Source organism: Myodes glareolus, chromosome 17, assembly GCF_982192425.1.
Source record: "Myodes glareolus chromosome 17, mMyoGla1.1, whole genome shotgun sequence".
In the NCBI taxonomy this organism is placed as follows: Eukaryota; Metazoa; Chordata; class Mammalia; order Rodentia; family Cricetidae; genus Myodes; species Myodes glareolus.
The window spans coordinates 42412627-42426083 of NC_142042.1; the positions used below are offsets into that span (position 1 = coordinate 42412627).

The 13457-nt window shown below is 36.8% G+C and overlaps 1 protein-coding gene across 2 annotated transcripts in view; it reads right to left on the reverse strand.

Annotated features, from left to right (window-relative positions):
* The window catches only part of Olfm3 (olfactomedin 3), a 204453-nt gene extending 193058 nt beyond the window's left edge, over positions 1 to 11395 (reverse strand). The window contains exon 1 of one of the 2 annotated variants that reach the window (XM_085677793.2): positions 10948 to 11395. In XM_085677793.2, coding sequence (XP_085533919.1) covers positions 10948 to 11016 — 69 coding nt within the window. In that variant the 5' untranslated portion in view covers positions 11017 to 11395. The remainder of the gene's footprint in view (positions 1 to 10947) is intronic. The other variant, XM_048456967.3, reaches the window with a different exon arrangement.
* Between the last annotated feature and the right edge of the window lie 2062 nt (positions 11396 to 13457).

A 13457-nucleotide genomic window follows, 5' to 3' on the forward strand; every position in this document is an offset into this window, starting at 1 on the left:
TTTAATAATTAGCTATTATGCCTTATAGTAGTGCTAACCTCAAATAGTAATATTAGAGAAGCCTTGTCTTACATTAACTAATGCCATGTACGTCCTTACGATCATAGATCTTGAGAAGCATTTCTAAAGACTAGACTTTTGAAACAATAAGAAATGTGCTGGATTATCAAACAAAGCTAAGATATTATATAACCAAAGAATACCTCTGAGAAACACACCACACACATACACACACACACACACACACACACATGTGGATGCACACACATTTGTTTAGATATAAAATATTTCAATTTATAAACATAGGTAAAAAAATGGACATTTTGAAACAAGAAAACCAAACAAGGAATAAGTAGATATGTGAACCTTGACATTAAGGCACATGAAACAGAGAGCACCAAGTCATGAGAACACACAGTATGCCTCATCCCAGAGAGCCTGTACTAAGATGTTGAGCTAAGAGTGAAGATTAATAAAAAAAAAAATTACAGAGATGTTTTTCAGCATTAGTCAAAATAAGCTTATACAAAACTTTAAAGACTTTAAAATAAAAGTTCTAAAGTCAGTCTTACTCCATCCTTAGTATCTTATCTAGTGGGAGAATTTATTAAAATAGCTACATTTCAAACAGAATTTTAAAGAATTTAGCTATTCCCTTGCTTGCTACTCGAGAGGTGGTGGGACCTGGAAGAATAGATCCCATAAATGAGGAGGATTAAAGTATCATTTAATAGCCAACTTTATTCAGAGAATCAGACAATTTAAACTCTGAGGGCTAAGAGGAGTCACATGAGTAGAGTGTACTCTCACAAGGGTAAACTGCACATGACGAAACCATGCTTTTCTATAAAGGCATATAAAAATATAACAATAGCCAGCGGTAATGAACAACTGAAGTATACTCACGTCTTTCTACTACACCAGGCAGTGGCACAAAAACACATTCTGAGAACAATTCCATTTTTTGTTTTTTGTTTTTTGGTTTTTTTTGAGAAACTGAGGTTAAAAGACGCTTGTCCTCTTTTCTTACCATTTTCTCATAAGCACTAAGAATTCTCCTCACATTACTCCATTCTTGGATCATGTACTGAGTTTATCATTTTATGTATTTATTTATTCATTAAATAAGTACTTAATATATGGATAATGGGCTGAGATAGTTATTAGGTAGTAAAAGACAAAAGAGTGGTGAACACATAGAGCACAGAAGCTGCCTTTAGGATTTGGATGGGAAAAATTCAGACGATGGTTTTTGTTTAGTCCATGATGGGTTTGCCATGGAAGTTGAAGGATCTGAGTTACATCACCAGAACTCACACTAAAATGCAGGGAATGAAAGTTCACAGGAGACAGAACCAGGAGGTTCCCTCGAGTATGTCTGTCAACTGATCTAGTCAAGTCAAATGAGTGAGATACAGTTACTATGAGACATCTGTCTCAATAAAAATAAGGTGGATAGTGATTGAAGAATACACCAAGGTCAGTTCAGGTACACTCTTCTCTGCTGCCCAGGGAACAATCTGGGGACCTCTCCTTGGACCTGGGAACCCCTCCAGAATCAAGACTCTTGCAAACACTAAAATGGCTCCCTTAGTTGAGATATATACTTCCCTAGTCCCATATCCATCCTTCCTCCCCCCTCCCATTCCCCCAAGCCATCCCCAATCCTCCCCCTCTCCCTTCTCTCTAACCATCTCCCCTTACTTCCACTCTCCCACCCCACCGCCCCCTGCACCCAAGTTTGCCTGGCAATCTTGTCTGGCAATCATTTCTACTTCCAATATCCAAGAGGATAACTATAAGATTTTCTTCATGTTCACCTTCTTATTTAGCTTCTCTAGGATCACGAATTAAAGGCTCAAAGACCTTTAACTATGGCTAGAATCCACTTATGAGTGAGTACATACCCCCAAGTTCCAAATGAGGAGCAGAAGGAGAGAGATCATGAAAAAGGAAATCAGAACCGTGTGGGTTGCGTTCACCCTCAGATACAAGGGGACTGATCGAATGAGTGCTCACCAAGGCCAGCTGGACTGGGACTGAATGAGCATGTGATCAAACCGGAGTCTCTAAATGTGACTGACATGGGGGCTGACTGAGAAGCCATTGTCAATGGCACTGGGTCTTGTTTTGTCTGCATGCACTAGCTTTCTGGGATCCTAGTCTGTTTGGATGCTCACCTTCCTAGACCTGGAGGGAGAGGGGAGGAACTTGAACTTCCCACAGGGCAGGAACCCCTGACTGCTCTTAGGTCTGGAGAGGAAGGAGGGGTGGGAGTGGGTGGGAGGAGGAGAGGGAGTGGGGAGAATGGGAGGGTATGGGGAGGAGGGGAGGAAGTGGAAATTTTTATAAACAAATAAATTAATTAATAAAAAAATAAATAAAAAAAAGAATACACCAAGGTCTCTGGTTTGTGCGCAAACATGCGCGCAAGCGTGCGCGCGCACACACACACACACACACCACCCTTCACATACACACCACACCAAACACACACATCACCCTCCATATACACATCACACCCCACACACCACACACATCCACACATACCACACCACACACATATCACCTCTTTACATACACACCATGCCCATACCACACACACACACACACACACACACACACACACACACGGTTAAAGATACATAATATAATAAACATCTTATTACATAACAAAAGAGATACTATTGTAAGAGAAAATGGCAATAAATCCTGCATAAATATTTTTAAAGACTCATTGGAAATTGTTATGTAAATTTTGGGAGAGGAAAGAGGTCTATTCTAATTCTTATTCTCCTATCTCTATTTTATTATAGACATAGTGTCCATGGCTATAGACACAGAGAGCGATAAAGCACTCTTTTTAATGTTACTTTATTGGGACTAGTACGTTTTTAAGTGGAAGAAATACCACACAAGACTTTATGGAAAATGTGATATTTGAGCTGCTTATTAAACTTATGTAAAATCTTGACATAAGGGCAAAAAGGAAAGTTCTTCTGAGGAGGGGAAAACCATGAGTCTTACAGCATTTGCAATTTCCTTACTAAACTTATTTTTATTCTCCTGGAGGTTTTGGTTTGATAGTGACAGAAGGTCTGGCTTGAACACACCGCAGCACCTTGTTTTGGAAGAAAAAAAAAAGAGATAAATGTACTTAGGAAACATTTTAATTTTATTGTTGTGCCAAGTGAGTTGAGGTTGTTTGAGACAGGACCTGGCTACACAATAACAGGCTAGTGTACAATTCAAGATGCTTGCTTTCCATCACCCTGAGTGTTGGGATTTACATACATGTTCCACCATGCTTGACAGCAAAATTTCTTAAAAATATTTCAACAACAGTGTTTGGAAGCCATTGTTAAAGACATGAAAATTGCATGATGCTTTATAGAGAGCTCAATTTATCCTAGTTTTATGCCTGTCACATTCTATCACAAGTAGTTGAGGTCATGTAAACATCATTATTGCACAATGTGCAAACAATTTAAACTAATATTTTCTTTTTAATACTCCTTGTTCATGAACTGTTACAAAGAGAGAGCTGCTTCTTTGCCCCAACCGCCCTGATATTTAGCCCTGATATAATGACACAGAAGCTGTATTAGTTAAATCACTGCTTGGCCCATTAACTCTAGTTTCTTATTGACTAATTCTTACATCTTAATTTAACCCATTTCCATTAGTCTATGTATTGCCACGTCACAGCGGCTTACTGGGTAAAATTCCCAACGTCTGTCTCAGGAAGATCCATGACATCTCTCTAACTCTGCCTCCTTTCTCCCAGCATGCCATTTAGTTTTCCCCACCTACCTAAGTTCTGCCTTATCAACAGGGCATGGCAGTTTCTTTATTCATTAACCAATGAAATCAACACATAAACAGAAGGATCTCCTACACCAATGAGCAAATTCTATCAGCAATATTACTTAATTGCTTTCATGTATTTGTTGTTCTTCATATAATTTATGTAAGTTGGGTTAGAAGAAATAGAGTCATAAATTCCTCTGATGAATTTATTGTTTCATGAACAATACCCACATACATGCTATTACAAAAACCAAGAGGCAAGATGATGCCAAGAACTTTGTAGAAATCTTATAAAAGAATCCACAAATAAAAATACAATTGAAGGAAGAGAAAGAGTAAAAAAGTCTACAAAGCAATTCTCCATGTAAATGTGATCCTTTCTCCATTTCCTTCTTGCTTTGAACATTTTAAGATACAGTAAATAAGAAAAATTCCTTTCCTCATCTCCTTTTTTAAATGTTGCATTGGACTGTCACAGAATTTTAATTACTTTATTGGTATCATGCTGTGTGTATAGTCACACAAACCTATAATTTGTACACTGGGCACAAAGCAATGTCACCTATAGGTTAGAGTTGAGTTAGTATATCCAGTTCATCTGTGATTTGTCCACAATTAGCCTAAATACTTTGAATTAGTTTTGAAATTAAGGAACCATTTGTATTTTGCTTTTCTTCTAAAAACCTGTTGGGAATAAGAATAATGTAAATCTGTACGATGGGTTTTAATGGGAATTTTCACAAAAAGTGTAGGCTGGTTTTGAGGAACAATTTGCAAATTTAACATTCCTGATAGTTGAGAAAGGGTAACAGCAAGGGAAGAGGGGCATGGAAGGTACTCTGTATGATTCCAAGTCGTTAATGTATGAGGCAAAAGAGTTTTAGGTTGAATTAAAGGACCATTGGCAGAATTATAATATTTGCATGTAATATTACAGTTTAAAGATATCTTCATATATTTTAATGTTATTATTTATTCTGGAAGTTCCATTGCCATGGTATTAGTTATAGGAATAAGCTATAGCCCAGTTAATTGATCATGGGCAAGTTTAGTGCTAAAGAATTAAATAACAATTCTTATGATTTCACGTTATTTCTCTGATTTCATGCTAGATAAATTTATATTAAAACTACATATTATGTGTCTATGCAGTAAGTCTCTCTCTCTCTCTCTCTCTCTCTCTCTCTCTCTCTCTCTCTCTCTCTCTCTGTGTGTGTGTGTGTGTGTGTGTGTGTATCTTTGGCCACATGTGCCCATGTAGAATCCAGGCTAATGCTTTCTGATTAATTACTTTGAGACAGGTCATCACAATGAACCCAAAGTTTGCCTTTTCTTGGATATGCTGCTCGAGTTGGCATGGCCACATTGGCTCTGACTGTCTCGATCTAGAGCTGAGGGTCCAGGCATGTTCAGCTATGTTGGATTTGATATGGGTTCTGACGTTTCAAATCAGGTCCTCACATTAGCACAGTAAGTGTTCTTCGTCACCGAGTCACCTCTCCAGTTCCTAAAAATTGCATTTTAAAGTTATTTTATAAATGTTTTAACTTCCATGTACTGTACTGCAAGCAGCAAATAAAATTTTAAATAAATATTACAACCATAGTGTTAACTTTGTATCTAAAAACAATCTCTAAGGTTTTGACTGAGAAGTGTCATACACTAGTTGACAAAATGCTCAGGGACCATATCTCAACCATGCTTTTTAATTTAAACAAGGGTGGTGTTTAAAGACCCTTTGCTCTTACTGGAACACTTTAAGACCAACGGGAAATGATTATTCATATATGCAAATTAACAGAGCATCTCAATGACCCAATGTGACATTACCTCAACTATCAAGACAGCAGTTTGATTTCAAATCTCTTCTCTTAGCTTCACTACTACCAATTAAGTTTTGATTGCCTTTAGGTAAAATTTTGGTTAATTAACACTTAAGTAAGTCAGGTGGAATGCCTTATTATACCGTGTGCAATTTTATCCAGTTTCCTGACAAATTTTTTTATTACAAAAATTGAGTTTTTCTAAAATTTTCCAGACTTTAGAAAATTTTTGGACATGTTCTAGCTTGGGAGAATCTGCTACAGACTATGCACTTTGGTGTGGAGCCCTCTCACATGTCTCCCACCTCTCTTCAGTGAGAAGAAATCTTTTTAGAGAGGAAATAAGTTTTCACTTTGTTTTTTAAAGAGAATGTTTCAATAAATAACACATTTCTTTCTTGAAGTAGGAAATGTTGGCCTTCAGCATCAGTAGACAGGTAAATGATCCTGTCAGGTTTGATGGATAGGTGACTAGAAAGAAGTCATAAACCATGTTTCACATATCAGGAGATAGGAGTACAGACTGTGAAGTAAAGATCAACCAATTGGAGTTTCTGAATTCCAATTACAAGTGTAGAAACAGCATGCTATTATTTTAGAGGTTTATCCTCAGGTCTTCTATTGTTTTGATCTCACTAAGCATAACCCATGAAGAAACTGATCAAATTTTGGTGAAGTATCAAATATATTGGAGAAGGAGAGAGTTATTGTATAGTGTAACAAAAAGGTTTTGAGATTATGAAGGTAGGAAGATGGCTAAGTTCATAAAGAATTGACCCTGTAAGAGTCAGACTCAGTGTCCTGATCGTTATGTGTTGGGCACCCTGAGTGCCAATAATCTCAGAAAATTCTGGATGTAGAGACAGGAAATCTTTTGGAAACGCTGGCTAGCTAGAAAAGTCAAATCAGCAAGCTTGGATTACAGAAAGAAAACCCCCCCTTTAAGTAAAAAAAGTGAAACAAGGTTGAGGAAAAACTCTACATTAAGATCTCCACACAGGCTCAATCACACATATGTCTGCATACATCATGTGTATCTGTCCATATTTATATGAACATGAATGTACACATACACATGCAACATACACATGCACACACATAAGATTGTCTAATGATTTCATAATAGGGGCCCTGATAGCATGCTTTCTCACAATATCATGAGAAGCGATACATATCAAGAGAAAATCCAGAAACAGAAAATAATGAACCCAAGAGTTTTCTTCTGTTAGTGAACAGTAATCACACCAGAATCAGTTGCAAAGATGCAGGCAACACACTTTTTAGAGAAAATGAAGGAAATCAGTGCCATTGTAACCTTTTCAACTTTCCTGAAAGAAGAATGGGAAATAATATTTACTTTTCCAAAGTAAAAGTTCAATTAGGTTACAGACGATTTAGACAAAGTGAGAGTGGAGAGTTATTTTTTCTCTTTCAAATACAGATGGGTTACCTTGAACTCTAGGTATTTATTATAACAGGGGTACTGGTGTGTATCTATATCGTCTTGCCAAATACCTTTGATCTTTGTACTGTTCTTATTTAGGGTGATCATTTGAATGGGCATTTTGAGACATTTAGAAATATAACTATTGAAATTCCCTTCATTTTCATTACGCTCACATTGCTTTCTTGCACTTTTCTTACTTAGGCCAGGAATTATGTCTGTGCTGTCTTGACTGGAACAAAACAGTTTGGTGCTGGGATTAGTGCTGACTCATAGTTAATAGTTTGTGCCTGCGATGCGAACTAGCTTTACGGAGCTAAGTTCAGAGCATACTTTTTTAAGTTGGGAAGATTACTCCCTCAATTCAAGCAGTGTTCTCTTAACAAGACATTTTGCAAAAATATTTATACTATAACTATCATGCCCTTAAAATAGAGCAGTCTCAGCACTGTGTAGATATGTCCATTTGACCTTTCTTGAGCTGTTCCTCAAGTGGGACTTTTGGATAAACACCCTGTTTGAAACCTACCCTGAAATATTTACTTTGTCCTATCTTCATGGCTCAGCATTGCAGAGGAGATCACCCTGCGCTCTGATTCATGGGGATTGTGTTTTACTATAATGTTCAAATGATGATCTGTTGAATTTTTTTTTCTTGTAAAAGAATAAAGAAGCCCACTCTCCTATCAAGGTCATTACTGAACTCGATGCCTTCATTTTAAAAGCACAGAGATGCCACCTAGCAGCCACTGTCAGGAATTTCCTACCCAGATATGCTGCTGTTTCGAAGAAACTGAAAATTAAGTCAATTTGTACATGGCTCAGTTTTAACACTGTACTAATTTTTTGACAGTGTGGCATATTGCCTATAATTCAGATTTTTCATCACAACAGATTGATTGACATCTCTTAAAATAAACAATGTCATATGGTTTTAGTTTCCATTTTTTTCTAAAGATCTTGGAGCTTGTTAATTAGACTGTAATTAAGAACACATAATTCAAGTAAATTTTCTGAGAAAAAAATCAATATTTCTGTATTATAATACAAATAATTAATTAGTGGTGAATTGCCTTCCTTTGGCAAGGAACTACTAATCTTTCCAATTTTGTAATGCATTAAATGAGAAGAAAGAAATTGAGTACATGTTGAAAGTGAAGTACATGCTGAAAGTGGAGTGAATATAGATGTTTAAACATTTTAAATTGTAATAAAATTTGTTTCCAAGTAATTTACTATAATATGGGAATATCTAGGCACTTTATAGACTATAATTAAGACAGATAAACCCCAATTGCAGCAGGGGAAGGGGAATCCATAGATGCAAACATTATATAGTCTTTCATAAGATGAAATTTGGTAGTAGCAATAGCAGGTTTTGTCTTCTTAATAATTCAATAAGAAAACAGACAGAGATTTAGAATGGTGATATCTGATGTTGATAGAATCATATACCTTAAAGTACTTTCGAATTTTAAGAGATCGTCTCCTTTGCATTTCTCTGTACCCATACATGGTTATATTTATATTTACAATAAAACCATAATATAAGACGGTTGATGATCAAAGAAAGAAAATTCATTCTTGAAATTTATGTTGCTCTAGTGTTCCAGTCATATGAACAGAAGCTGATTAGATTTTCTCTTTCAATTATATTTCTTAAGAAATGCTTGTGTGTTCCCAAACATCAAAGACAACTTTTCACAATTCTGATCTTGAAAACTCTAAGTTTAAGTGAATAGAGCTGAACTACCATTGAGAAACTGTTTACTCTATGGGCTGATTGACAGTTATTTTGAGGGCACATTGCTACTTCTTGAAATGTTCTGTTTGATAAAGCTTGGTAAGCAAATACACTTTATAAACATGAAATTAGGCTCTATTCACTCCCATAAAAGTAATATTTTGTCTACAAATCCAAAACATTCATGTATTAAATTACTTAGTACAGAGTTTTTAATATTCTCTGTTATTTCATGTAAATATAGAGTAGAATATCATGAAGACATCTTTGAATGCTGTCTGGAAACATCTGGATGCTGAGAACAGTTCGAAAAGTGAATGAGTTTCTCAACTCTATGGCATTCAGTGTTGGCCAGTGACTTAATTAGAAGTTTTAAACCCTGTATGATCAGAAATTTCATAAAAATAACAAAGATCAAATTAACAAAACAGGTGTTTATTTGTGGAAGTAATCTCTTTATTTAGTATAATATTAAGAACTAACTGCTGACAAAGATGGTGTTCATACATTAAAGATACTAGACATATCCAGTCAACCAGATAGCAGTCAATAAGAACTTGCCCTTCCAAATTCTCAAAGAAAGCCATAGCCTATGTTATGTTCAGGAACTTATTCAGTACTAATTTATTATTTGTGTTTTTAAAAGTATACTTTTGCAAGGCATTGAAAATTAAATAGATGAGAACATGTAGTCACAAGTTTTAGCCAGTATAACTTGAAAGTCAGAATAGAATATGTCACTATAGGTGCAGGAGATAAAGGGAAAAATAAAAAGTAAATGCATAAACAAGGTGATGATGTTTTTTTATCAGGTGTAAAATGTTTTACAGCTATACCTTAGTAAACACAATATGCCATTAGACTTATTAAGATGGCTCTCACATGTTGTTTGAAGCTTTCAGAATGTCAGCATCAGGAAAACTATAGGATGAGAATGAAATTGTTTTATTTTCCCAAGATCTCTCTAACTATGAAAACCCTGCAGTATTATTATACCACTATAATTTTACACCATATACTAGGTTAGGCTTTGAAATGTCATGGTCACAGTGATAGATTGTAGTTGGTTATATCTTAGTTATAGCCCATTGTCTTCCTTAATTAAACAGACAATGCCAGCCAATAAAATAACTTTACAAGACTCAAAACACAGCACTGAATGCATTTATAATATGGCATAATTTTCCCAATCATGTCACAGTGCTGTCCACCAGCTAAGTATGGAAAGAAAAATGCTTTCCATCCCTTACTTTATCAGCTGCCTTTTCTCTTACTCTAGAGAACTATGCATTTCTTAGAATGCTTCCCTCTCAGAAATGACCACCCTTTATCCTTAAGGTTTTCCTCAAACATCGCTGAAAATATAATTCCATCCGTCTCCGCTTTGTACCAGATGAGCTGAGCGTTCACTTTCATTGCTGGATAATTTACAGAGTTCCACAGCTATATCGTAACTCATCCTTTCTATTACCCTCCTTAGTTTAAGAGGCTTCTCACTTCCTGTCTCAACAAAGATCACCAGAACTTCCTTGGGGTTCCCCAGTTTTCCTCAGTAAAAGGAAGGGAACACAAAGTCCCTCTCGCAGCAATGTCTGTTAGCCATGCAGATAGTGTAGCTTTGCTGCTCTGCCGTGGGTTACAAGCAACCTCCCCAATGTTTTGGACACAAACCGCAGCACATCTGCGATGGGAGTATTACTGACCAGCATCAGCTGGAAACGCTTCCCTGCTTTCAACAAAGAGACCGCTCACCATCTAACATAGGCGTATAAACTGCATTGTTTCTACTGCAAACTCCCTTGGATGGCCCGTCCTACTTCAGAAGAGAGCATTGAGCAGCTGGACAGCGAATAAGCTAAATTCCCCGGAGAACCGCATTGCCCGTTACACATATACATTATCTCCTCTGGTCCCTCCCCCCCCCTCACAGCAGGACTCTACCTTAAGAAGCTAGCTAGCCCTCTGGTAGTTCACCTTGTTATCTTCCGAGCACTGTGGATGCACCAGGCACCACAGGGTAGCCGAAAGAACAGTCCCCCATGCCGTTTTGGACATTTTACCCCCATCTCCATCAAGTCATTACATTTTGCACATTTATTTCAAACGAGTCCAAATATTGCCCCTACCTTGGAAGGATCTAATCCGGCAAGTAAAGACAGAAGAAGGAGGTTGAGAAGGCTGGACCTCGCCTGCATTCTGATGTGGGTTTTTGCCTCTCTTTACTCTGTTTTATGTAGCCACTCCACTCACTGCGGAGACCTTTCCCACGTCAGTTGCACTTTCTGCCTTCCAGTCAGAGCAGAGTAGAGGCAGAGAAGGGGACGGCAGAAGCAGCAGAGGCAGCAGCAGCAGCCGCCCTGGGGGGCGATCATTCCGCAGGCATCTCAGAGTGGGGAGTCGGGAGTCGGGGAGCTCAGAAGGCTGGGACCCGCTGCAGCGGGCGCTGGCCGAGGTGCTGAAGCGCCTCCACCTGGTGCGCCCCGGTCTACCCTCTCCCCTTCTGCTTGCTATCCAGCCCACCTCAAAAGTTTTGACCCAAGAAGATAAAGGGAGTAACTGCTGAGAGGTGTGGAGACCTGAGCAACGGATATGACATCACTACAGCTCCTGGGGTTTTGTAGGTGGGGGAGTATTTTGCGGGAATTTGTTAACCAAAGGACTCTCACGCTCCAGTTCAGGCTTGCTGGCAACTTCAGCTGCAGAGAGTCAGCTGTACACAGTATTATGAAACAGGCACCACGCTGGAACCTTCTGTCATTGACAGAGGACTCGATTTCAAATTGGTGCTTTAGATGAAGTTTGCAACTAGACTGACGATGTTCTTTTTGGTTTTGTTTTGTTTCGTTTTCTTCTATTCAAGGCACACGTTTTATAGACCCACTTGGCTATTCAGAGACATGCATGGACACTTATGGACACTTAATTGGAAAATGTTTTGGGTAAGGCGGTGTACACTTATTTGGGAGAATTCTGTAAGTCTGAAAATACATTGCAGAAATAAATGAAGTGCCTTTGGAGTTTCTTTTTGTACAGATAGACTCCATTAGTTTCCTCAAATGATCTCTCCTTATATGTCCATTAATACCCTGAAATGTAGTCTCCTGGTCTACTTGATGTGCGCTTGTATCTGAAGAAAATTTCATTAAGGGTACACAATGGGATAACAGAATAAGTGAATTTTAAGTTATGAACTAATCAAAGGTTTTTGTTTTCCAGAACTGAGTTCTGGGTTGGGAGTGGGGGGTGGGTAGTCAGCAAGGAAGAGCAAAGAGTCTTCTCTCACACTAAAACATGACCACACTCAGACATTATTTGTCTGAAACTCAAAGAAAGTAAATGTCCTCAATGAGATAAACAGGTGGAAAGAATTTAACATCCACCACAAAAAACATTTTCATGAAATCAGCATATTGAGGCTTTTATTTTTTTTTATAAGAGGTAATATTTCCTAAGAAGTATGGTATGCAAACCAGAGCTATGCCTTTGCTTATGTGTACTTTTACATTAGGCAGAGAACTTGGTTGAGCTATCATCAGATACATATTGTGTACAAAATTTGCCTCCAAATTTTCACTTAAACAACTCCATTATTTTCAATGTAAACATAACAGGATTTAAATGTTTAGACAACTATAATTATAAAAGTTTCTTATCATACTGTCTCTTTCATCGAGATATTATTCATTCTGCACTTGTATATTAACTATTTTTATTCTTTCCTTTTTTTTTTACAGAATGTAGATAACAGAAAGCTAACTACATCTCAAAATTTCGTTATGAAGGAATGAATTGTGCATTTAAAGTGACCATAGAATGATAGAAAAAGGGTAAATTACTTAGTAATTACTTACTTAATTAATTATAACCCAACAATCAAAGTCACATTTATAATTTACTGTTAATGTTTGCATGAAAAATTGAAAGTATTTATCTTGAAACTGAAGTTGTGCCCACACACTTTGGGATAACTTTCTAGATCATCCTTACAGCTATTTTTTAATTTACATCTTTAAAAAAACTTATTTTCATTCTATTATTAACATGGTATAATAAAAAGTTCTTTTTTAGAAATTCATACATAAGAGTTAGAATTTAGCAATGTGAACTCCTCTGCGAGACTGGAGATGCAAAACTTAACTTATCAAGATGTGATGGTTGTCAGAATGTTTATTGTTTTTTATGTAGTCTGTAAGTACATGTAATAATGATTAGATAATAATAATTGTACTGCTTGTATTAAGATAAATTTTCCCATCCTAAAATATCATAAAATAGAAATAGAAAACATCATTATACATTGTAAATTTTAAGATCAACAGGTATTCTTGTAGCAACATTTATTTTTGTAGAAATAAAATACATTGAGTTAAGGTTCACAATATTAGTAATTAGGTTAAGCGTTCTGTGTGGATATTTGCCCCTTTAACTCTATTTTTTTTTTTCATTTTTCAGTACTGGGGTAGCATTTGTAACACAGGCTTTATAAGAGGAAGTGCAGGAAAGCTTGCCAGATAGAACTGATAGGAAGGGATGATGATGTCTTGGGCTCTAAACTAAGTATTGCGTGGTAATTATATTACAAATGAAAACAGATGATCAGAGCATCCTTACGGCACACTTCTTCAAGAGAAACTCA